This window comes from Chiloscyllium plagiosum, unplaced genomic scaffold (assembly GCF_037043375.1).
Source record: "Chiloscyllium plagiosum isolate Xiang-an unplaced genomic scaffold, Cpla_swu_hap1 HiC_scaffold_1, whole genome shotgun sequence".
Classification (NCBI taxonomy): domain Eukaryota; kingdom Metazoa; phylum Chordata; class Chondrichthyes; order Orectolobiformes; family Hemiscylliidae; genus Chiloscyllium; species Chiloscyllium plagiosum.
Window position 1 is genome coordinate 142342089 of NW_028270139.1, and position 27258 is coordinate 142369346.

At 41.0% G+C, this 27258-nt stretch overlaps 1 protein-coding gene across 2 annotated transcripts in view; it reads left to right on the forward strand.

Annotated features, from left to right (window-relative positions):
* Positions 1-12101: 12101 nt before the first annotated feature.
* The window catches only part of LOC122556731 (E3 ubiquitin-protein ligase RMND5A), a 54115-nt gene continuing 38958 nt past the window's right edge, over positions 12102-27258 (forward strand). For both annotated transcript variants that reach the window (XM_043703863.2, XM_043703942.2), the window contains exon 1: positions 12102-12445. In XM_043703863.2, coding sequence (XP_043559798.1) covers positions 12304-12445 — 142 coding nt within the window. In that variant the 5' untranslated portion in view covers positions 12102-12303. The remainder of the gene's footprint in view (positions 12446-27258) is intronic.

Here is a 27258-nt window from a genome sequence, read left to right on the forward strand (position 1 = left end):
ATTTCTAAGGGCTGGTAAATTATATGGTGTTAATTAATTGCTGAATCCTTTTGACCAATGAACTGCTACTCATGAAGTCAGATGACTGTTGCCTTTTGCCCACCTCTATTTGAAAGTTAGTTTTCATTCGTCCTGAGAACAAAACCTAATTTTTGAAAACACTGCATCAAAGTAATGTAGCGTAGCACGTGATAAACCATTTATTTACACTAGTAGAAGGCTAGTTACTACTAAAACACAGTTAAATGATGTTTATGCTCTACAGAGAATAATAAATATGGAACACTAAAAGTTTTGAAGGGGATCCTATTTCCTATACAGGTAAATGGAGTGTATACCATCACAGTCTTGACTCGTGCCCTGTAAGTGGGGACAACTTCAAGGAGGGAAGAAGCAAATTACTCGCCACAGAATTTCCAGTTCAAGGTTTGCGTACAGATTTATAGCTTGAGTCCCAGTTACCATAGTTGTGGATATGATCGCCAGGCTGGGAAGACATTTCGTCCCCTGTCTAGGTGACATCTTCAGTGCTTTGAAGTCTCCTGTGAAGTGCTGCTGTACTGTGTCTTCTGGAATTTATTTGGTTCCGATCCTGCTGCTTCTGGTTGCCAGTTCCAGTAGTTCTCTGTAGTAGCTGGTATATTGGGTTCAGGTCTATGTGTTTGTTGAGGGAGTCCATGGATGAGTGCTATGTTTCTAGAAATTCTCTGGCTGTCCTCTGTTTAGCCTGTCCTATGATCGTTGTGCTGTTCCAGTCGAATTTGTAGTCCTTGTCATCTGTGTGTGTGGTTACTAGGGACAGTTGGACATGGCGTTTAGTGGCTAGTTGGTGTTCTTGGATGCAGATTGCTAGTTGTCTGCCCGTTTATCGTATACAGAGGAACCTTGATAATCCGAATTTCACAGTTTATTATTTAGTTAATCGAATGTCAGATAATCGAATGCCGAATAACATAGTTTAGCCAAGTATCACGACCTTGCGATCTTGCCAGATAATCCAAAATTCGGATAATCGAATGCTGGATAATCAAAGTTCCTCTGTATAGTATTTCGTGCAGTGGAGGTTTGTAAATTATGTTAGTCTTGCACATGATGGGTATAGTGTCTTTTGTTCTAGTGAGTTGTTGTCTGAACGTGGCTGTCAGTTTAAGGGCTGTCGTGATTCCCAGTATTCAGAGAAGTCTGGCTGTTAAATCCGAAAAGCTTTTTTATATGAGTACGTGGCTAGTGTGTTGCCTTGTGGCGTTGTCTTCATCACATTGTTTGTCTGCTAGGCATCTGCAGATTAAATTGTGGGGGTATCTGTTTTTGGTGAAGACTCTGTAGAGGTGTTGTTCTTCTCGTCGCAGGTTGAGGGTGCTGCAGTGTGTTGCAGCCCTTTTGAACGGGGTCGTATTGCAGCTTCTTCTGTGTGTGTTCGGGTGGTTACTGTTGTGGTTTGTGTGTGTTCGGGTGGTTACTGTTGTAGTTCGGGATCTGGTCCCCCTACTTGGATTTTCTGTACACTTTCGAGGTGTATTCACTGTTCTGTGTTCTTTCTACCATCACATCCAGGAATGGATGTGAACCAGCAACTGGAAGCAACAGGAACAGAAACTAAATACATTCCAGAAGACACAGTATAGCAGCGCTTCACAGGAGGCTCCAAAGCACGAACGTTGTCACCTATACAGGTGATGAAACATCTGCAAATCAACTTCCCCACTCAGCGAACATACCCACAACCACTGCAGAATTTCCAGTCTCTGACCTCCTTCTGTATCCACGGTACTTACATGGTTGGTCCAATTCACTTCCAGGTCTTTCGTAACTCAAGGATGTTGATAATAGAAGAATCAGTGATGGTAATATAATTAACATAAAAGGAAATGGTTTGATTCTCTCTCGTCCGATATAGTAATCGTCTGGCTCTCGCATTTGGCACAAGTTTTACTTGTCATTTATTAGCTCAAGCTCGAGTATTGTCCAAGTCTTGCTGCATCTGCTGCAAATAGATACTGACTGCTTATCTATGAAGCCACTTTCCCTTTTATGTCATTGGTTGCCACTTTCACAAGACAGGATTTCTTATAGAAAACACAATGGATTTCTAATTTGCTATTAAGATTTTTATGTATAGCAGGCATCATATGAAATTATCAAAAGTATGCAATGTTAATCTTTTTTCATTCACTCACAAAATGTAGGTATCACTGCCAGGGTCAGCATTTATTACCATTTTTAGTTGGCCTTAAGAAGTTGTGATGAGCGGCCTTCTTGAACTGCTGCAGCTCTTTTGGTGTAGGCATACCTATAATGCCATTAGGAAGGGAGTTTCAGGATACCTTGGTTTGGCCACTTTTAGAATATTGCGTGCAATTCTGGAAGGATGTTGTGAAACTTGAAAGGGTTCAGAAAAGATTTACAAGGATGTTGCCAGGGTTGAAGGATTTGAGCTATAGGGAGAGGTTGAATAGGCTAGGGCTGTTTTCCTTGGAGTGTCGTAAGCGAGGGGTGACCTTATAGAGATTTATAAAATCACGAGAGGCATAGATAGGGGAAATAGACATGGGGTGGGGGAGACCAGAACTAGAGGGCATAGATTTAGAATGAGAGGGGAAAGATAGAGCAGCAATTACTGTTTTATATGCTGTTGCATTGCTTTGGAACGTTGGGAAAAAAAAGTCAAAACAACAACAGTTTTAAAAGGGAGAAGAACAGACAAAGGAAGCACATTGCAGGAGAGAGAGAGAGAGAGAGAGAGAGAAAGAGCAAGAGAGAGAGAGAGAGAGAGAGAGAGAGAGAGAGAGAGAGAGAGAGAGAGAACCTGCACAGTTACTGCCTTTGCTGTTTGAATTCATGTATCGCTGGACATCGGAGTGCGTCTGGGAAAATTAACAAACAGTGAAATTCACAACTGATGATGGAGGAATTGTTGGGTGAAGTTCACAGCACAGAAGCAGATAAGTTAATCACTGTTTTAAATGTAGCCTACAGAGAATCTACAGTAGTGAGTAGAGTGGGTTCTTTCTTGATGATATGTTTTTGGAGATATGTCTCTTGATTAAACTTAAAATAAAAGCCATAACTATGAATTTAACCTGGGGCAGTGTTTGTAGAGGAATAAGAGTGTTCTTTTCTGGGTCGGTAGATTGTGAAGGAACAAAAATGACCTTTAATAGAGTGATATGTACTTCTTGTCAGATGTGGGAGTTTAAAAAGTGTTTAAGGGTTACTGTAGATTATATCTGCCTTAACTGCTGTTGGCTGCGAATCTTGTCAGATCAAACGGATCGGTTGGAGAGACAGTTAGAAGCAATGAGGAATTTGCAACAGCAACACTATGTGATGGATGGCAGTTATACGAAAGGGAAAAGTCTCAGATACAGTCACAAAGATGGGGTAACTCCAGGAAAGGTAAGAGAGGTATGCACATAATGCAGGAGTCATTTTTCAAACAGGTATGCTGTTTTGGAAAATGTAGGGGGTGATGGATTCTCAGGGGAACGTAGCACGAACAGCAAGGATTCTGGTATTGAGACGGGCTCTAATGCAACGAGGGGTACATCGGGTTCCAAGAGATCCCCAATTGTGTTAGGGGATTCTCTAGTCCAAGGTACAGACAGATGTTTCTGTGGCCAGCAGCGAAAAAGCAGGATGGTGTGTTGCTTCCCTGATGCCAGGATCAAGGATGAGGGTGCAGAGAGGGTGGCAGAATGTTCTCACGGTGGAGAGGGGCCCGCAAGATGTCATTGCCAATCAACGACATAGGAAGGGTAAAGGTTGAGATTCTGAAGGGAGATTGCAGAGAGTTAGGCAGAAATTTAAAAAGGTCTTCGAGAGTAGTAATATCTGGTGCTACGAGCTAGAGGACAGGAAGAGGAGGATAGAGCAGATGAATGCATGGCTGAGGAGCTGCTGTATGGGAGAAGGATTCACATTTTTGTATCATTGGAATCTCTTTTGGGGTAGAGGTGACCTGTACAAGAAGGATGGATTGCACCTAAATTGGAAGGGGACTGATATACTGGCAGGGAAATTTGCTAGAACTGCTCGGGAGGATTTAAGCTAGTAAGGTGGTGGTGGTGGGTGGGTGGTACCCAGGGAGATAGTGAGGAAAGAGATCAGTCTGAGACTGGTACAGTTGAGAACAGAAGTGAGTCAAACAGTCAGGACAGGCAGGGACAAGGTAGGACTAATAAATTAAATTGCATTTATTTCAATGCAAGGGGCCTAACAGGGAAGGCAGATGAACTCACGGCGTGGTTAGGAACATGGGACTGGAATATCATAACAATTACAGAGACATGGCTCAGAGATGGGCAGGACTGGCAGCTTAATGTTCCAGGATACAAATGCTACTGGAAGGATAGAAAGGGAGGCAAGAGAAGAGGGAAGTGGCATTTTTGATAAGGGATAGCATTATAGCTGTGCTGAGGGAGGATATTCCCGGAAATACATCCAGGGACGTTATTTGGGTGCAAGTGAGAAATAAGAAAGGGATGATAACCTTATTGAGATTGTATTATAGACCCCCCCTAATAGTCAGAGGGAAATTGAGAAACAAACTTGTAAGGAGATCTCAGCTATCTGTAAGAATAATAGGGTGGTTATCGTAGGGGATTTTAATTTTCCAGACATTGACTGAGACTGCCATAATGTTAAAGGTTTTGGTGGAGAGGAATTTGTTAAGTGTGTACAAGACAACTTTCTGAAGGAGTATGTGGATGTACCTACTAGAGAAGGTGCAAAACTTGACCTACTCTTGGGAAATAAGACAGGGCAGGTGACTGAGGTGTCAGTGGGGGAGCACTTTGGAGCCAGCTACCATAATTCTATTTGTTTTAAAGGAAAAGGATAGACCAGATCTAAAAGTTGAAGTTCTAAACTGGAGAAGGGCCAATTTTGATAGTATTAAACAAGAACTTTCGAAAGTTGACTGGGGGCAAATGTTCGCAGGTAAAGGGACGGCTGGAAAATGGGAAGCCTTCAGAAATGAGATAACGAGAATCCAGAGAAAGTATATTCCTGTTAGGGTGAAAGGAAAGGCTGGTAGGTATAGGGAATGATTGATGACTAAAGAAATTGAGGGTTTGGTTAAGAGAAAGAAGGAAGCACATGTCAGGTATAGACAGGATAGATCGAGTGAATCCTTAGAAGAGTATAAAGGAAGTAGGAGTATACTTAAGAGAGAAATCAGGAGGGCAAAACGGGGACATGAGATAGCTTTGGCAAATAGAATTAAGGAGAATCCAAAGAGTTTTTACAAATACATTAAGGACAAAGTGGTAACTAGGGAGAGAATAGGGCCCCTCAAAGATTAGCATGGCAGTCTTTATGTGGAGCCATAGAAAATGGGGGAGATACTAAATGAGTATTTTGCATCATTATTCACTGTGGAAAAGGCCATGGAGGATATAGACTGTAGGGAAATAGATGGTGACATCTTGCAAAATGTCTATATTACAGAGGAGGAAGTGCTGGATGTCTTGAAACAGGTAAAGGTGGATAAATCACCAGGATCTGATCAGGTGTACCCGAGAACTCTGTGGGAAGCTGGAGAAGTGATTGCTGGGCCTCTTGCTGAGATATTTGTATCATCAATAGTCACAGGTGAGGTGCTGGAAGACTGGAGGTTGGCAAACGTGGTGCCACTATTTAAGAAGGGTGGTAAGGACAAGCCAGGGAACTGTAGACCAGTGAGCCTGACGTCAGTGGAGGGCAAGTTGTTGGAGGGACAGGATGTACATGTATTTGGAAAGGCAAGGATTGATTAGGGATAGTAAACATGTCTTTGTGCGTGGGAAATCATGTCTCACAAACTTGATTGAGTTTTTTAAGGAAGTAACAAAGAGGATTGATGACGGCAGAGCGGTAGATGTGATCTATATGGACTTCAGTAAGGCGTTCGACAGTTAGGAGACTGATTAGCAAGGTTAGATCTCACAGAATACAGGGAGAACTAGCCATTTGGATACAGAACTGGCTCAAAGGTAGAAGATAGAGTGTGATGGTGGAGGGTTGTTCTTCAGACTGGAGGCCTGTGACCAGTGGAGTGCCACAAGGATCGGTGCTGGGTCTTCTACTTTTTGTCATTTACATAAATGATTTGGATGCGAGCGTAAGAGATACAGTTAGTAAATTTGCAGATGACACCAAAATTGGGAGGTGCAGTAGATATTGGTTCAGCCACTGTTGGAATATTGCATGCAATTCTGGTCTCATTCCTATCGGAAGGATGTTGTGAAATTTGAAAGGGTTCAGAAAAGGTTTACAAGGATGTTGCCAGGGTTGGAGGATTTGAGCTGTAGAGGGAGGCTGAATAGGCTTGGGCTGTTTTTCCTGGAGCGTCGGAGGCTGAGGGGTGACCTTATAGAGGTTTACAAAATTATGAGGGCATGGATAGGGTAAATAGGCAAAGTCTTTTCCCTGGGGTAGGGGACTCCAGAACTGGAGTGCATAGGTTTAGGGTGTGAGGGGAAAGATATAAAAGGGACGTACAGGGCAACCTTTTCACACAGAGGATGGTACGTGTATTGCATGAGCTGCCAGAGGAAGTGGTGGATGCTGGTACAATTGCTACATTTAAAAGAGATTTGGATGGGTATGTGAATAGAAAGGGTTTGGAGGAATATGGGCCGTGTGCTGGCAGGTGGGACTAGATTGGGTTTGGATATCTGGTCGGCATGGATGGGTTGGACCGAAGGGTCTGTTTCTATGCTGTACATCTCTATGACTCTATGATATAAAAGAGACCTAAGGGGAACCTTTTCACGCAGAGGGTGGTAAGTGTATGAAATGGGCCACCAGAGGAAGTGGTGGAGGGTGGTACAATTGCAACATTTAATTGGATAATTGGGTATATGAATAGGAAGTGTTTGGAGGGATATGGGCTGGGTGCTGGCAGGTGGGACTAGATTGGGTTGGGATATCTGGTTGGCATGGATGAGCTGGACTTAAAGGTCTGTTTTATGCTGTACATCTCTGTGACTCTGTACCAACCCAGCGATGCTTAAGGAATGCCAATACATTTCTAAGTACGAATGCTGACTGGCTTGTGGGTAATTTGCAGGTAGTGGAGTTCCCACATTTCTTTGTCATTTTGATGGTAGTAGTTGTGCATTTGAAAGGTTCTTTTTTTGGAGCCTTGGTGATTTCTGATGCATCTTGTAGATGGTGCGCACTGTTGCTACTGAGCATTGGTGAAGGAAGGAATAAATTACCATGATTGCGGTGCCAAGCAAGTGGGTTACTTTGATCTGGATGGTGTCAAGCTTCTTGAGTGTTCTTAGAGCAGCACTCATCCAATCAAGTGGGGATTATTCCATCACATTCCTGACATGTGTCTTGTAGTTGGAGGACAGGCTTTGGGGAGTCAGGAGATGAGTTATTCCCTGCAAGATTGGTCACCTCTGACCTAGTCTTGTAGCCACAGTACTCACATGGCTAGGCCAGTTTTTAGTTAATGGTAACCCCAAGTATTGATAGTGGAGAATTCAGTGATGGTGATGCAACTGAATGTCATGGGTTGATTGTTAATTTTTTCTTGTTGGAAATGGTCATCACCTGGTACTTGGGTGAAGCAAATTTTACTTGTCAGCCCAAGTCTGGATATTGCCCAAGTCTTGTTGCAATTAAGCATGGCCTGCTTCAGTATCTGAAGAATTGTGAATAGTACTAATCTGGGCAGTACATTAATCCTGCATTGGATTACATTAATGTGGGAATCTCATTTATTGGCTAATATTCCAAATTTGGAAAATTAGTTGGGTTTATTTTGCAGCTGTAACATTTTACATCTTAAAATGTACGTATTTTAGTCAATTTAACTCTTTCTGTCCTAAGTAGAAGGAATGGTAATAGCAAAAAGGTGGCAATAAGATGTTTGCTATATTTTATGCTGCGAACATGAAGAAGATTCTTAGATGGCCAGCCAGTCAGAAGCCAACTGTGTTAGATAGGGAGATGCTTACAATCATATATATTTAGAATGCTAGTTTAAATTTCAGAGTTACAATCATGATGCGTACATAGTCCATTATTTCAGGGAATGGCAAGTTTCCTTAAATCAAATTTTACATTTTTGTGTTGATGGGGACTGGTGGAGCACTGCTGTTTGGCTCACAGGTAAAATCCTTTGGGTATTGTGAACTTGTCCAAAGCTGTCCCAGTAACCAGATCACCGTCTCCCAATGTTCCAACTGTCTGTAGGAGCTGGCTAATATTTTTCCGACTCTTCACAAGTCGCCATTGCCAATTACACCATTTTTTAATTTGATACTTGAATTTAAATATACTTGTGATATTGAGAGAGTGCTATATCTTTGGAGATGCTGACGTTTAGATCAGACATTAAAGTGAAGTCCATGTACCTGTTTAGATGCATGTTAAAGTACTTTAGGAACCTCACCAAAAGAATTGTGGGGTGAGGGGGCTAGCCAACATCCTTTCATTGCTACAATGAAAACACATTAGCTGGTTATTCATCTGCTGTTTCACCCTAAAAAGCAACAACTTCATTTCAAAATGTAATGCCTGCAAAGAACTGTGGTATGTCATACAGATGTACAGCACAAAAACAGACCCTTCAGTCCAATTCGTCCATGCTGACCATATATCCTAAACTAATCTAGGCCCATTTGCCAGCATTTGGCCCATATCCCTCTAAACCCTTCCATGCAGATATCTTCTAAATGTTGTAATTGTACCAGCCTCCACCTCTTCCTCATTCCATACACACAGCAACCTTTGCGTGAAAATGTTGACCTTAGGCCTCTTTTAAATCTTTCCCCTCTCAGCCTTAACCTATGCCCTCTAATTCTAGACTCCTCCAATCCCAGGCAAAAGACATTGTCTATTTACCCTACCCGTGCCCCTCATGATTTTATAAACCTCCATATAGTCACCCTCAGCCTCTGAATCTCCAGGGAAAATAGCTCGAGCCTATTCTTAAAGCTCAAACCCTCCAACCATGACAACATCCTTGCAAATCTTTACTGAACCCTTTCAAGTTTCACAACATCCTTCCAATAGGAAGGAGACCAGAATTGCACAAAATATTCCAAAACTGGCCTAACCAATGTCCTGTACATCTGCAAAATGACCTCCCAACTCTTATACTTAATGCTCTGACCAATAAAGGAAAGCATTCCAAACACCTTCTTCACTATCCTATCGACCTGCAACTCCAATTTCAAGAAACTATGAACCGAATATCCTGAAGATGTGGAAGATACACACAAATTTATGGAATCACAAGATTATTAAGAGCAAAGCTATGGGGCATATATTGTTTGTGCAAGCTCTACAAAACACCATTTGAAGTGGAATTATGTACATAGTTGAAAAACATAGAAAATGCAAGCAAGTGGGATTAGGATTGACTGCATCAACACAGATGCACCTGCCGAAAATGGAGGTTCCTCAACACTGTAAATACAGTGTTATCTCTGCAGATAGCAAAGCCATCTGAATATGAAGCATAATGTGAATAAGTATGAGATTATCCATTTTAGTAGCAAAATAAAGCAGTCAAGTTATTGGCTGAATGGTAATAGATTGGGAAAGGGACAGGTGCAACAAGACATTGGTGTTCTTGTACACCAGTCATGAAAGATAAGCATGCATGTACAGCAGGTGGTAAAGAAGGCAAATAGTCTGTTGGCCTTTGTTAGCAAGAGGATTCAAATCCAGGAGCAAGGATGTCTTGCTGCAATTGCACAAGGCATGAAGCGGGCACACATGGAGTAGTGTGTGCAGATATGGTTTCCTTATCTTAGGAAGAATGTTTTAGTTATGCAACAAAGGTTCATAAGACTGATTCCTGGAATAACAGGGCTAATGTTTGAAGAGAGACTGGATCAGTTATGACTACATTCATCAGAGTTTAGAGGAATATGTTAAGAAATCTCATACAAACGTACACAACTCTAACAGGACTAGATGCAGGAAGGATGTCCTTAAGGACTGGGGAGTCCAGAACCAAGGGTCACAACTTAAAGACACAGGGTCGGTCATTTTGAATTGAGGTGAGAAGAAATTTGTTCAACCAGACTGGTAAGCCTGTGGAATTATCTGCACCAGAAAGCAGTTGAGGCCACAACATTAGAGGTTTTTAAGGTGAGTTCTTAGGGCTATAGGGATTAAAGAGTATGGGGAGAAAGCAGGAATCAGGTACTGAGTTGGATGATCAGCCATGATGATTCTGAATGGCAGCAGGCTTGAAGGGCTGAATGGCCTACTCCTGCTCCTATTTTCTAGGTCCAAGTTTTTATGTTAAACAGATAACCTGATTGATTTTGTGTTTTATGAGGGGTAAATGGTATTATGAAATGGGAAAAAAGGCTGTTGTCATTCCTAATTAATACAAGCTGTCAGATTTGTCGAGAACAACAAACCAACTAACACTTTGAGCTCTTTTTCAGTATGTCAAAACAGCTTATACTCCTAAAAAGGTTTTGAAAGATGTTTCCTAAGGCACAAATATCCTTTTCTATGATTTGCAATTTTAAAAAATCTATTTTTAATCACAAAAGCCAAAACCAACCTGTTCTGAGGAAGGGCCATCAGATATTAACTCTGATTTCTCTTCTGATGCTACCAGACCTGCTGAACTTTTCCAGCAACTTCCGTTTTTGTTTCTATTTTTATTATGCCACACATGTGGGCATCACAAGGAAGACCAGCAGTTATTGCCAATCTCAACACTGTAGTGAATGCAGTTCATTAGATTCAAATTTTCTGCAACCCTTTGAATCCAATTGGCTTGCAACACTTTTTCAGAAAGCAGTTAAGAGTCACCCACATTGCTGTGGACTTGGTTTCACACATAGGCCAGACCATTAAACATCAGATTTATTTTCTTAAATAATATTTCAACATAAGTATCACCAATCCTGAGGCCAGCTTTAAAGTCAGATTTTATTCATCAATTCAAACTTCCACCAGCCACCGGGTTGTGGGGATTTGAATGTGTCTCCACATCACAAACATGAGCTTCTGAATTACTATCAGAAAATTGTTATGGTGCAGAAGGATGCCATTCAGCCCAACATATCTAGACGAGCTCGCTGAGCATTTTGACGTAGTGCAAATTCCCGTCTTTTTCCACGTAACATGCTTTGAATTGAATTGAATTGAATGTTTAATTAAATCAGCCAATGCCCGCTTGAATGCCTCAATTTAATCTTGCTCCACCATTTTCAGGTAGCACATTCCAAACCCCTATTTGCCACGTGTAAAAAAAGTTGCCTCCTCACAATTGATTCTTTTTCAAAGCACATCTCGCTTTAATCACCACCTCTACGCAAACTTATCAACCTTCGGCTAACCCAGTGACAATAAAAAGACATCCGCTTCCCCTTTATCCCCATTTTAATCACAAAAAATTGCAATTCCACGCTAGACTCAACATTCTCAAACACCAACCTGCTTCCCGAAAACTGCCTGTTTGGTCTAACAGGAGCCAGGAGGCCACCTGTAACATGGCGACAGCGGGTCAAAGATCGACCCAGACAGGGCCACCAATAAAGAAATCGTCCCAATAATACATAAACCGAAGCACAGGAAATTAAAAACAAATCTGATCAACACTTGGCTGTTTTGTGATCTTTACAAGTTACCACGCTGAGCTGAAGGAAACGTTATACTCCCAACTGTACCACCCCCGGAGCAACCTTCGTTCTGGTCATCGGGAGGGAACATTACAATGTATTACGACAGGCATATCCATGATACTTTGGGAATTATCGTATTGAAGGAATCAGATTAGAATACTATACATACTTCTACGTAACGTGTGTGGTGAACATACACTTGTTTCTCTTTATCTTTCCTTACAAATTATAACCCCCTACCCCTCTCCCCCGCAAATGTTGATCATTGGTACCGCCCAGTGGTCGCGCGGCTTGCCGTTTGTCAACCCCAAACAATTTCGAGTGGGCGGTACCCGACGCAGAACAGGCCGGGCACCGGTGTGGGGAGCTGCGCGACGCAGGCGCACAGCAGTTTGGACGACCAGCTCTGCGCCTGCGTTGCGCACCTCCCCCACACAGCAGTGTCGAGCTGTAGGCGGGCGGAGTTGAGGTGAGGCGCAGGCGCGGAGCGGAGCGGTATAGGGCCCGGCTGGACCGGATAGGATCGAACCGGAACGGGTAGCAGGGAGGAAGAAGAGGGGCGCAGGCGCGAAGCCGGACCCGGGAAGAAAGAGAGTGTGACGCACAGGAGTCCAATCGAGCGTCCGCTTGGCGGAGCGCTCCGTCTGTCTGTTTGTTTACCATCCATCCTCTTCCCCTCCCCCCGACCTCCCCTGTGTCTGATTGTATTATGGAGCAATGTCTGAACGTGGAGAGGGAGCTGGATAAAGTGCTTCAGAAATTCACCTCGTATGGACAGCACTGCGACCGGACCCTGGAGGAGCTGATCGAGTACACAAGCGGCCTGAGGCAGGAGCTGACCCAGACTGGAGGTGAGCGCCGCCATGGCGACCAGGGCAACTGGGCCAGGCAGAGCAAAACTGCCAATGTATAACGGTAGCTAGGCCTGTCGTGTGTGTCTATTTGTGTTTGTGTACCTTCAAATGACTCAATGACACATTGCAATCGGACAGGGTTATCTTCTACAACTGTCACATTACACTCACCCGCACACGCTAAGCTTACATTGCCTTTAATTATACTGGCTCCTCTGTTTGGGTGTGTGTGTGTTTGTAAGTGTAAAACGTACAAACATTTTGGTTGAAGTGTGTAATATTGCCATGCACTGATGAATTTGTAATTCTCTGGAACATTTTACCACAACTGAGAACAAGGGTGCAATGTTCCTGAGAATTATAACTATCAGTGCAGGGCAATATTACACATTGGACACCGAAGCTAAAATTAATAATGTTGTGCAACACTGGCCTGCACTGATAATAAATCTGGCAACAATTTTGCACGACCATGGTGAAACTACACTTGGAGATTTGTGCACAGTTTTGGCTTCCTTACTTGAGGAATGAAGCCCCTGCTTTAGAGGTGATTCAACAAAGGCTCACGAGACTGATTATTGGCATGGGGTATTTGTTTGTGAGCAGAGATTGAGTAGAATAGACAAGTATTTCAACATAGGTGAAAGTGAGTACTGCAGATGCTGGAGATTAGAGTCAAGAGTGTGGTGTTGGAAAAGCACAGCAGGTCAGGCAGCATCCGAGGAGCAGGAAAATCGACATTTCAGGCAAAAGCCCTTCGTCAGGAATGAGGCTTGGAGTCTTGGGGGTGGTGAGATAAATGGCAGGGGCTGGGACTGGGGGGGAAAGTAGCTGAGAGTGCAATAGAATGGAGGTGGGTGTGAAGGTGATGGATTGGAGGGGAGGGTGGAGCGGATATGTGGGAAGGAAGATGGACAGATGGGACAGGTCATGAGGACTGTGCTGAGCTGAAAGGTTGGAATTGGGGTAAGATGGGAGGGAGGGGAAAATGCAGAAACTGGTGAAATCCACTGTATTTCAACATTTCTATCCCTATAATTCTAAAGGGGTTATGAAAGTAGACAAACCTGCATATACAAATCATTTGAAGTTGGCAAAACTAATTGACAGCAGCAGAGTTAAAACATGTGGGACTTTTTTTTGTGAAAAGGGGGATAGGGTACAAAAACAAGGATGTAATGTCAAATCTGGTTTGGTTTCAATGTGAGTATTGCATCTAGTCTTAAATGTCATACTTTGGGAAGGATGTGAAGGCATTAGAGAGAACAGAAAGGATGAGGGACTTCATTACACAAGACATATTGTTTCATTGAAAAATCATTATGGTTTCTTATGCTGAATTTGTTTGTGGCACAAGTGAAACAAGCCAATAATTTATAACATATACAATCTTTTTATTGTTTTGTAATTTATTTTTATGATTGCATGAATGTTTCAGTCTGCAAATAATTACAATACATTGCAAAATGCAGGTCCCCTTATTTGTAAAATAGAAATGGAAGTCTGTGAGAAGATTTGTAGCTCGGGTGCTCGTTGTTGTGTTCTGTTTGCCGAGCTGGGAATTTGTGTTGCAGACGTTTCGTCCCCTGTCTCGGTGACATCCTCAGTGCTTGGGAGCCTCCTGTGAAGTGCTTCTGTGATCTTTCCTCCGGTTTTTGGAGTGGTTTGAATCTGCCGCAACCGGAAGCAGCAGATACAAATCACTATAAATGCCGCAGGAAAGATCACAGAAGCGCTTCACAGGAGGCTCCCAAGCACTGAGGATGTCACCTAGACAGGGGACGAAACGTTTGCAACACAAATTCCCAGCTCGGCGAACAGAACCACAACAGAAATGGAAGGCTTACAGCACCTTACATTTTGTTTGAAAGTTTGTAAATCATATGTTGTCAGGTTGAGTCAGTTAAATTCTCAATTATTTACATGCTATTTGATTTTGCAAAGGATTGCGCTGTGTTGTCTTGTTTGTATATCTCACTTGGGACTGACATTTTTCCTTTAACTTAATTGTATATTTACTTCTGTGTAGATTGTGGCCAAGATGTGACAATCCAAGGTAGAATTCAAGTTTTCTCGTGAAGTTCTCACACATTCATTGTTTAAAAACAGCAGGTTATAGCTGCATCTATGAAGAGAAACAGTAAATGTTCATCAGATCATTGACCTTTCCATCAGAACAATTTTCTGATTATCATGATGTTTGGTGTCAGAGTAACTTTGATATGTGCTTCTAAATGCTTTCTAGCTTGTTCACATGTTCTTTGGGTATGTCAAAACATTCTAAATGGTCTTATTACTATTACAAGGCAGTAAATAGGTCAGTTTATGATATGTTGTAGTACTTGATGAGACTGAGCATTTAAAATCTTTAACTGGCTCTCTGAAGCATTTAGCACATTTGGCAATCTCATTTGAAATCACTTTGAATGAAGTATCCTAACAATTTAATGTAAATTGGAAGAGTTAGGGCTCTTGGAGAAGGAAAAGTGAAGGGAGACTTTCAGAAGTATTCAAAATTCGGAGTGGTCCTAGGTGTAGAAGGGATTATGGACCGTAATTGGCAGAAGAAACAATGGCAAAAGAAATAATAGAAAAATGGTTAGAATCTGGAATGTATATCCTGAGATTATGGTGGAAATAGATTCAGTCAAGACATTCAAAAAGGACATATCATTTCCTGATCAAAAAAAAAGTGCAGGACAATGGAATAAAGGCAGGGGGATGGCACTAAGTGAATTGTTCTTGCAGTAAAACAGGAGGTAAAAAGATCTCTGGTGTAGCCATTCTCTGGTTCTTTTCTTTATGTCACATTTTACAAGTGTAAGGGTTGATCTAATCAAAACAAACATTTAACATTCTTAACAGCATTGATAGCATAGATGCCAGGAAGATGTTTCTTTTGACCAGAGGATCCAGAAATAGGAATCAGAATTTTGACTGAAATTAAGAGTAATTTCTTCTCTCTAAACGGTTATGAAGTTTTGTACTTCTTTACTCCTGAAAGCTATGGATGTTCAGTTGTTGAGTACATTTAAGTCAAAGTTTCATAATTTTAGAAATCTAAGAGGTATCAAGGGACATGGGGGTAATGCAGGAAGTAGTAACAGGAAATCAGCAAGTCATATTTAATAGTCAAATAGGATTGAAGGGCTGAATGACCTGCTAGAGGAAGTGGTCGATGTGGATACATCGTGTAAGACATTTGGGCGGGTAAATGGATAGGAATGTTTAGAGGGATACAGGCCAAGCGCAGGCAAATGGGACTAGTTCAGTTTAGGAAACCTGGGCGGCATGGACTCTAAGACCTAACCCTCCCATCTCTCATCTATATATTTACCATGTGCTGCACTGCAGTGATACCACAGTAGACTGATGGTACAGTGCATGTTTCAACCTAAAATTTAACTGTTGCGAGTGTTCAGTCTTTGCGCACACCACGCTGTGAGAGTGGTAATATTAGTTGTTTGATGGACAGTCATGATATAACACAACAAGGAATTGACATAAATTCATCAATCAGAAAATCTTGATTATTGCAAATTGGCTATTATGCACTCAAAAATCATTGCCTACAGTTTTAAAAATCTTTTACTACAAATTAAGCTATACTTCAATAGTGTGGTCATAAGATTTTAGGAAATCATCATGTATCATCAATTTTGAGGTTGTAGCTGAGGTGTTTTGTTTACAGTAAGTTTACATAATATTGAATATGAATTTTTTTATTCCCACTTGAACTTCGCAAGTGTTAAAAGCATAGCTAGATTATAGCATACTGACTAAAGTTTTCTTTACTGTATTGGTATCAAACATTCTAACAAAACATTTGGTAGTCTTCCCTAATTTTGCCTTATGTGCCTTGTAATGATGTTCAAATTATTTCAGTGTCCCACTATGTTAAACACCTTATGCTAAAATAGTTTTTCTTTTGTTTGCATTTGCTGAGATCTTGTGCTATGATTTTCTTATAAGTGATTTACATTAAACTAACTTTCTTCTTCTGTGATAAGTAGGTGCTTGATCAAACTTCAACTGATTTTATTAGATTTGGTTGGAAATAGAATGGATAGGTAGTAATAGTGATGTATTTGCATTAATTGGTGCAGTAACTATTTATGTGTGGTCTAAAGAGTTGGCAGTTGAATATTAGAATGGGTTAAATGCAAGATTAACCCGAAACATTGCTGTATGTTAATTTGTTTTCATTAGTGTTAGCTCTTGCTGATGCTTAAACTGCCCTCTTCATAAAGCAGATTCAGTTCAACAGTAGGAAGAAACTTTCTAAGCAGTTGAGATCTGAATGCTGTAATTGTATGTGTTTGGGATACCTGTGCTTGTGAAAATTTCAATTAGTGCAGTTTCATTAATACATTGGACTTAAATGCAAGTCTTGCTTTCTTTCACTGACAGTGTTTATGTGGTGACTTTCATGAAGATGTTCCAAAGTATTTCAGAGTCAACAGCATATCTTTTGGAATTTCATCATTGTTGCAATGTAAGAAATGTGGTATTAAATATGTGCACAGAAAAATCTCTCTAACAGCTATGTGGCAGTGACTAGATGACTAGAAATCACTTTGATTGTTGAATGATAGGTAACATTATGTTGTAAGCAATGGGAAATGTCCAAAGTCACTGGCAGAGAAAGTGTTTGGATCCTTTATTTGGGGTTTTGTGTTGGTGCTTTTGTGCTTGAATCAACTCCACAGCATAAGTAAATGCAATTGGAATTATATGATGTGGAGGAGCCTGAGTTGGACTGGGTTGGACAAAGTTAAAAATCACACAGTGTTGGACTATAACCTGGTGTTGTGTGATTAGTGTTGTCAGAAAGTTATAGACAACCCAATTTAAATGTCTTATTTACGACAATTGTACCATATTCTAGTAAGATATTACGTCAAATGAAACATTTAGTTTTTTATGAGGTGAGGTTAATTGTACATTTTCTTAATTATGCTTACATAGCCTGAATGTTATCTGTTCCTGTATCTTGAATCACAATGTCCTTTGCACTATGTGGTTCGATTAGTGTTAACTCTCTTATATACTGTAGCTTGATAGTTACCGTTCAATTTCTTTGCTTTTTCTTTAATCTGGGAAATGTGCTTTGTCCTTTGGTTTTATAACAATGGTGTAGATCTTCAGTTCCACATAATTTGTAGTTCTTCCCATTTTTCCTTGTTTTCTGTTTTTCTTTTTCTACTCCATGCTGATATTCCATTTCCACAATTCCAGTTATTTTCATCTTTCATGTCCAAGTTACATTCCGAAGAGTTTTAGCAATGAGTGTTACAAGCTACCTGATCGTGTAAGCCACCATTGTTAGGAACAGGATCCACTGGGGTCCTTTTATTTTATTTTCTACTTTAGGAATGCTTAACCAGTTGTGCTTAAGATGAGCCAAACTAGGGACAAACGTGAAATTTGGCAAGCCTGGAAATTCATTGTGTTACTTGCATACTTTTGTACCTTACTTATCATTTTAGTATTCCTAAACATCTGTGTGCGATGAAAAGCACATATATTTTTCTCCCTGCTGTTGTCTCCCTTTCTATTTTTATAGATAAGTCTTACTTAGCTGTGCTCCAATGAATGCAAACATTGTCCTGAGTCACAAAAAATAACATTATTACTTAGATTTTTATGCAACCATTTGTCTAAGCTGACAGTGTGCTTGACAGTTCATTATTTGTGTTTGTCATCATTTTGTGTCCCCACGTGAGCTTTTCAAAAATGGTCACTGGTTTTTCCCCATTGATTCCCTTCCTTGCTTATCCGAGAGGCAGTTCATTTGCCTGATATTGCTGCCTAGTTGAAATCAGTATTTTTTTTGTGACTGTCATAAACTTTTTTTTGCTTTAGTTTGCTTTTGGCTAACCGGGGGCAGTGCCACCACTTTTTTTTTTGTGTGGAGCTTTGTAGAATCTTGCTTTTGAATGCCTCCACTGATTTTCTTTCAGAAAGCTGTATCCAGTCCAGCCGTACCAGATTGCCTCTTGACTCCCTTCAATTTAGAAACTTTACTCCTCAACTATCTTTGCCTTTTCCACAATGATGCTAAATTAACTATTATAGTCATTATCTCCAAAATAGTCACCTGTGCCACTTCATCCACTTGCCCAGCTTCATTTTCTGACTGAATCTAGAATTGCACCTCCTCTTTACCTTTTATGTGCTGACTCAGAAAAAATGTTCACTTGAATTAAAAAAAACCCATGGAGTTTGAGGATCATTTACAAAGTTGACTTTGTTATTTTTACCACATATCTTGATGTAATTACTACTACATTTGTATTCAAATTCCCATGATGTGGAGGTGCCGGTGTTGGGCTGGGGTGGACAAAATTAAAAATCGCACAACACCAGATTATAGTCCAACAGGTTTATTTGGAAGTACTAGCTTTCAGAATGCTGCTCCTTCATCAGGTAACTAGTGGGGCAGAATCATAAGACGCAGAATTTATAGCAAAAGATTGCAATGTCCTGCAATTAAAATGATTAAACCTAGATTGCTGTTAAGTCTTCCATCTTTTAGAATGGGTTGCAGGTTTCAGTTCATTAATATTTAAATCCCTCACATGTGCACACAAATCTATGGCTGAATTTACATTTGCAGATATATTCTATTTTTGCTCAAAAAGCACACAACCTGCAGGCAGTCAATCCATGTAATATTTTATCAATTCCTACTTTGGAAACAGGACCAGTCTGACTCAAGATTGGGATACAGACAGACTCTAGCCTCACACCTTTGATATATTGTCTGAGCTGAGATGTTATAAAATCTTAAATTATCTCAAGAATATGACTTAAAAGAAGTTCTAGGATTTACATATTAGTGAACCAAAGTCTGCAATGCATTCTAAAAGACTTAATGGCAATCTAGTTTGTTCAATGTATCGTTTTAATTGCATGACAATGTGATCTTTTGCTATAAAGTCTGTGTCTTATGATCCTGCCACATAAGTTAGCTGATGAAGGACTAGCACTAGTGCTTCAAAATAAATCTGTTGGACTATAACCCAGTGTTGTGTGATTTTTAACTTCCAATTCCATGTTTATCCACCAAGGCTTAGGAGCATTATTTTTTTTTTCCCCAGATCTCTACATCTGCAAACAATAAAGAATATTTAAAAGATAAATAAGCAGTACTAGTGTGAATAACACTGTTGCTTGGGTTTTCTTTGCCATGGTTTGGATCTCAAGAGCTGTAAATTGGAACCCAGCATGATAATCTTACTTCCTCAAACCTCATGTGAATATGTTTGTTATCAGAGTGACACTGAAATGGACAATCTCTTAAAAAAGAGACACCTTTTTAAACGAGGCATACTGAAGTGAGATATTTTCTGGTGAGTGAGTGCCAGAAACAACATGACTCATTACATTGCAATTTGTAATAGGATTTCAACACAAATAATCAACATTTTAATTAAGTGTGAAGAAATTTATTAACACACACTTCTTACATAATCTGATCTCTAGGCAACCCAAATGCTTCATATTGGAACACTTCTAAGTTTAACAGCATTTTAAGTTGTAATGTAGGAAATGTAAAAGCCAGTTTGTGCATGCATGTGGATGGTTTGGCAAAATTTATCTGCTCTGCTGATAGTTGCATTGAACTATTGTGTCCAACAGGGCAATGAGCTTTGGCTTTATGTCACATCTATAGGACCTAAAATTGATTTTCCTTTAAAGAAAGGAGTGTTTTCTGTATGCTTGACAAATCTACTGGAATTCTTTGAGGATGTAATTGGCAGAGTTGATCAGTGGAGACCATGGATGTGGTTTATTTGGACTTTCAGAGGCTTTCAATGAATGCTAGCAAGAGTAAACTCATAAGAGATTAATAAGACCATAAGATGTAGAAGCAGAGTTAGGCCATTTAGTCTATTGAGTCTGCTCCTCCATTTAATCATGGCTACTATGTTTCTCAAACCAGTTTTCATGCCTTCTGCTCGTAACTTTTGATCCCCTTACTGATGAAGAACATATCTATCTCTGTCTTCAGTGCGCTCAGTGATGTGGCCTCCACAGCTTCTGTGGCAATAAATTCCACAGATTTATAATGCTCTGACTGAAGATATTTCTCCTCATCTCAGTTTTAAAAGGTAATTTCTTCACTCTGAGGCCCTGGCCTTCATAGAATCCTAGAAAATTCTAACAGAACTAGAGAGGTTAGATACAGAAAGGATGTTCTTTATGGTGGAGGAGTCCAGATCAGGGGCCATAGTTTAAGGGGTAAAAGTGGTGAGCCTTTTCGGATTGAGATGAGAAATTTCTTCACTCAGAGAATGGTGAGCCAATGGAATTCACTACCACAGAAAGTGGTTGAGGCCAAAATATTGTGTTTTCAATAAGGAGATAGGTATAATTCCTGTGGCTAAAGGAATCCAGGGATTATGGGGAGACGGTGGAATTATGGTATTGAGTTGAATAATCAGCCATGAACATAATGTATGGTAGAGAAGGCTGAAGTGTTGAATGTTTCTAACTCCATCAGAACTGCAAGGTTTTCTTGAGTGGAAGAAGGAAGAATTTTGTTAACTACTGCTGCAAAAAATAAATGAACTATAGCATCAAAAACACATAGGTGACAAGCTTAAAAAGAAGGAGGTGGTGCTTTATACACAGACAAAGATGTAAAGGGAGTAACACTTTAAAGCTCTTGGCATTCGTGAGATGTTAGATTTTAAATTTGAGTCCTAACTTTTATTTGTTTCTTCAGCAGTGTCGAAGTTTAGAGATTGAGTGACCAGTGCATGCTAGTTGTTCCAACTTGCTTTTTCACTGGCCACTGGTTTTTCTGTTTGAGAGAAAGAAGTGGAGAGGGTTAAAAAAATCACAGGACACTAGGTTATGGTCCAACAGTTTATTTGCAAGCCTGAGCGTTCGTAACGCTGCTCCTTCAGGTGGTTGTGGAGAAGGAGTGCCTTTCAATTCTTGCTTGAAAATCAATTTTCCCTGTCTCTGTTCTTATGTACCAAGCAGTATTGATGTAGGTTCATTGTGTATTTCTGAGTTGCTCATGGTTGTTTCCAAGCTGGGTAACTGGCACGTGAGCCTGTCATCTTACAATATGTGAAATTATCATGTATAAATTAAACCAGATACAAATTTCTTCATGTTTATTTATTTGGTTTCACTCTAGTCACAGCAGTGAATTGAGGTCAGTATTTGTCCTTTCTAAAAGTCACTTGAATCCATGAAGGTCTAGGGTATTAAAATCAGATGATAGAAGTAGAATATTTATAGTCCATCATAGCAAACTGTCCATATCCTGAATAATTTTGAACCCTTCCCCTCTGACCATCTCTTTTCCAAGGGGAGCAGCCTCCACTTCCCCAGTCATAATTCTTCATCCATTGATCTATTCTGCAAATTTTCCTGCAGCCTCTCTCAAGCCGTCACATTCTTTGTAAGTATGGAGTCCAGGATTGGACAAGAGAGTGAACAGAATAATAAATACAGTAACCGTTGCTAATTAACTGTTAGAATATAGTCACATCCCATAAACACACTCCTTTGCAAAAAGGCAAATTCAGATCAGATTTTTTCACGTGCAATGCCTGCAATACAAAGAGAAACCCCAGCTTCTCATAACCATGAGAGGGGAGAAAATAGCTTCTACTACTTCAAAACCAGCAGCTTCAGCAATCTAAAAGCTTAAAAAAACTAGAAATCCTGGACTGAGAGAGCTGGCTATACCCATCCAGGCTGCTTCTGTTTTTCCAACCCTTCCTTAAAAAAAACCCAAGGCCTCCCAATCTCTTAACATTACCACAGACTACTTGGCACCTCTCATTCAATCTCTTTCTGAAAAGAAACCATAACAAAATACGTCTCTTAAAGCCATAGCATCGTCACAGTTATCATTAACTTGCTTGCTTTTGTACTGTGTTAACAGTTATAAAGCTCATGTTTAATTAACTGCTCTCTCAACCTAGCCTGTCACTATCTGTAATTTGTGCATATATAAGACCAAGTCCCACAGTCTGGCACCCCCCATTAAAATTATTTCCTTTATTTTGTTTTGTCCCCCCTCTTATCCTTTCTTCCGAAATGAGGTACCATGTAAGGAGCAGGACCAACTAACAACCAGAATCTTGGAAGCGGCTGCACTGTGGTGTGGTGACCATGCTGTCTTCATAATCATTTGTTTTCAGATTTAAAACCTGTTTGAAGTAATCAACAAAGTACATTCAGTAATGTGGACCAGAAATGCCTGATCTCTTCACATTTAATCCACAATATAATCTATTAAAAGCTCATACCCAATATTGCTTTTCAAAGAGAAGTTTAATTAATTTAACAAAGTGCCATGATTTTGGACCTATGAAACTGTTATGAAACAACAGTTCAGCTTGTGTGTGATGTGGCTGAAACATCACTAATTTATTGATTTTAAGTAGGTGTTGAATTAGGGGTTTCTTGCCCTTAAAGATGTTTCCATGTAAAAGCAGCTTAGTTCCGATGGTAATTTATTTTGAGTAGTGGATTCTGGGCAATCCAAGATGGAGGACAGGAAAAATTTATGGCTGTAACAGCTGCTCCTTTTTTTTGAGGTATTTTAGATGCTGCAGGTGATTTCCTCGAATTCCAGGAGCAGCAATTACTGCTTCATGTGCTGTTGCATTGTCTTGGAACTTTGGGGGAAAAAAAAGTCAAAACAACAGCAGGTTTAAAAGGGAGAAGAACAGACAAAGGAAGCACATTGAGAGGACAGTGCAGGAGAGAGAGAGAGAGAGAGAACCTGCACAGTTACTGCCTTTGCTGTTTTGAATTCATATATTGCTGGATATTGGAGTGTGTCTGGGAAAATTAACAAAGTGAAATTCACAACTAACCTTGGAGGAACCTGTTTGGATGAAGTTCACAGCACAAAATCAGATAAGTTGATCATTTTAAGTGTGTCCAATAGAAAGGCTACAGTAGTGAGTAGAGTGGGTTCTTTCTTGATTATGTTTTTTGGAGATATGCCTCTTGATTAAACTTAAAATATAAGCCATAACTATTAATTTAACCTGGGGCAATGTTTTGTAGAGGAATAAGACGGTGTTATTTTCTGGGTCTGTAGATTGTGAAGGAGCAAAAATGGCCTTTAGTACAGTGATATGTACTTCTTGTCAGATGTAGGAGTTTAAGGGTTACTGCGGATTATATCTGCCATAAATGCTGTTGGATGAGAATCTTATCAGATCGAATGGATCGGTTCGAGAGACAATTAGAAGCACTGAGGAATTTTTAACATCAACAGTATGTGATGGATGGCAGTTATAGGAAGGGGGGAAAGTTTCAGATACAGTCACATAGATGGGTTAACTCGAGGAAAGGTAAAAGAAGTAGGCACCTAGTGCAGAAGTCTTTTGTGGATATACCCATTCAAACAGGTATGCTATTTGCAAAATGTAGGGGGTGATGGATTCTCAGGGGAACGTCGCACAAACAGCCATGTTTCTGGTATTGAGACTGGCTGTAATGCAATGAGGGATACGTCGGCTTCCAAGAGATCAATTGTATTAAGGGATTCTGTAGTCTGAGGTACAGACAGACGGTTCTGTGGCCAGCAGCGAAAAAGCAGAATGGTGTGTTGCTTCCCTGGTGCCAGGATCAAGGATGTCTCAGAGGGTGCAGAATGTTCTCATGGGGAAGAGGGGCCAGCAAGAGGTCATTGTCCACATTGGAACCAATGACATTGGAAGGGAAAAGGTTGAGATTCTGAATGGAGATTACAGAGAGTTAGGCAGAAATTTAAAAAGGAGGTCCTCAAGAGTAGTGATATCTAGAATACTCGCAGTGCTATGAGCTCGTGAGGGCAGGAATAGGAGGATAGAGCAGATGAATGTATGGCTGAGGAGCTAGTGTATGGGAGAAGGATTCACATTTTTGGATCATTGGAATCTCTTTTGGGGTAGAAATGATCTGTACAAAAAGGATGGATTGCACCTAAATTGGAAGGGGACTAATATACTGGCAGGGAAATTTGCAACAGCTGCTCGTGAGGATTTAAACTAGTAAGGTGGGAGGGTGGTACCCAGGGAGATAGTGAGGAAAGAGATCTATCTGAGACTGGTACTGTTGAGAACAGAAGAAAGTCAAACAGTCGGGGCAGACAGGGACAAGGTAGGACTAATAACTTAAACCATTTATTTCAATGCAAGGGGCCTAACAAGGAAGGCAGATGAACTCGTGGCATGGTTAGGAACATGGGGCTGGGATATCATAGCAATTATAGAAACATGGCTATGGGATGGGCAGGACTGGCAGCTTAATGTTCCAGGATACAAATGCGACAGGAAGGATAGAAAGGGAGGCAAGAGAGGAGGGGGGAGTGGCATTTTTGATCAGGGATAGCATTACAACTGTGCTGAGGGAAGATATTCCCGGAAATACATCCACGGAAGTTATTTGGGTGGAACTGAGAAATAAGAAAGGGATGATCACCTTATTGGGATTGTATTATAGACCCCCTAATAGTCAGAGGGAAATTGAGAAACAAACTTGTAAGGAGATAGAGCCATAGAGATGTATAGCATGGAAACAGACACTTCAGTCCAACCTGTCCATGCCGACCACATATCCCAACCCAATCTAGTCCCACCTGCCAGCACCCAGCCCATATCCCTCCAAACCCTTCCTATTCATATACCCATCCAAATGCCTCTTAAATGTTGCAATTGTACCAGCCTTCACCACTTCCTCTGGCAGCTCATTCCATATATGTACTACCCTCTACTTGAAAAAGTTACCCCTTAGGTCTCTTTTAAATCTTTCCCCTCTCACCCTAAACCTATGCCCTCTAGTTCTGGACTCCCCTACACCAGGGAAAAGACTTTGCCTATTTATCCTATCCATGCCTCCCATAATTTTGTAAACCTCTATAAGGTCACCCCTCAGCCTCCGACGCTCCAGGGAAAACAGCCTCAGCCTCTCCCTATAGTTCAAATCCTCCAACCCTGGCAACATCCTTGTTAACCTTGCCTGAACCCTTTCAAGTTTCACAAGATCTTTCCGATAGGAAGGAGACCAGAATTGCACGCAATATTCCAACAGTGGCCTAACCAATGTCCTGTACAGCCACAACATGACCTCCCAACTCCTGTACTCAATATTCTGACCAGTAAAGGAAAGCATACCAAACGCCGCCTTCACTATTCTATCTATCTGCGACTCCACTTTCAAGGAGCTATGAACCTGCACTCCAAGGTCTCTTTGTTCAGCAACACTCCCTAGGACCTTACCATGAAGTGTATAAGTCCTGCTAAGCTTTGCTTTCCCAAAATGCAGCACCTCGCATTTATCTGAATTAAACTCCATCTGCCACTCCTCAGCCCATTGACCCATCTGGTCCAGATCGCGTTGCAATTGAGATAACCCTTTTTGGTGTCCACTACACCTCCAATTTGGTGTCATCTGCAAACTTACTAACTGTACCTCTTGTACTCGCATCCAAATCATTTATGTGGGCGATCTAAGATGGTGGCGATCTGAGAAGATCACACTGCAGAGCTTCGCATCGCAGCAGGAGCAGGACGGTTCTTTAACCCACCCAACCCAGGTCATCAGGATTTCTTGGGGCGTTGGAAGATTGTGGAGCCCAAAGAAACATTTAAAAATTGACTTACCTGTATTTTCAGCTGTCCAGAAATGCCTAAAAAGGGAGGAGGAGCATCTGAGGCTGGGCCTGCAGCTCAGCCTGCAGCAGCCTCGGAGCCGATTACTCTCCAGGACCTGGTGAAACAGCTCTCGAAATCTCGTGAGATGTTGGGGAAACAGATTGAAGAGAAGCTGGCTCCAGTCTCTCTCATGTTGCAGAAGCATAAGCAGCAGCTGGGAGACCTGGAGAAGAGGACGGATGAGGTGGAGCACAGGGTCACAGTGGTGGAAGCTGATGCCAGTTCATTCAAGGAAGAGATTCAAGTCCTGAAGACGCAGGTTCATAATTTGCGTGACCAAGTGGATGATCTTGAAAACGGGCAGGAGAAAAAACATTCGGATCATCAGTCTGCCTGAGGGTAAGGAAGGTGACCGGTCTGCGGAATTTGTTGAAGATTGGCTTCCGAAATTTCTTGACTTGGAGACTGGCATGAGAGGATTGAAGATAGAGAGGGCTCACCGGATCGCAGCACGGAGGTTGGGTCTGTGTCAATGCCCTCATCCTTTCCTGGTGCGGTTCCATTATTACTGGGATGGGCTGAATGGCCTTACTTCCACTCCTATGTCTTATGGTCTTATAAGGGGAGTGATCCAGAAACGAAAATCGTATGATGGTGTCAAGAGGAGATTGAAGGACCTTGGGATTCAGTACTCCCTGAGATATCCGGCAGTGCTTCGGATCACTTTAGATGGATTTCATGAATCTCTTTGACACATCGGAGAAGGCAAGAGACTTTGTGGACAAACTAATCTAATTTAAACAATTTTAGTATGTATAAATATTGTTGCTTGGGTATGCGTTTATCATTCTGTAAAAGAAATAGAGGAAATCCGATTGGAGCTTTGTTTTTCCCCTTTTTTGTCCTCTATTGATGATAATTTGGTTCAAACTATGTCTGGCGGTTGTTAAGATGTACATTTTAAATTTCAAAGCTAAGACATACCAAAGGATGGGTGGGTATTTATTCCCCCTTTTTTTTATATAAAAGAATGTTTTTTTATTCATATTGATATTCTATGGGGTGTTTATTCTTTTTAGCTTGTGCTTGCGATGCGGCTCTAGCTTGGAGAAGTGAAGGTGGTTGAGATGGTTAGATGCCTATTTATGGGCAGTTCGGGACGGGTAGTTGCCCCCTCCGGGCAGGGGG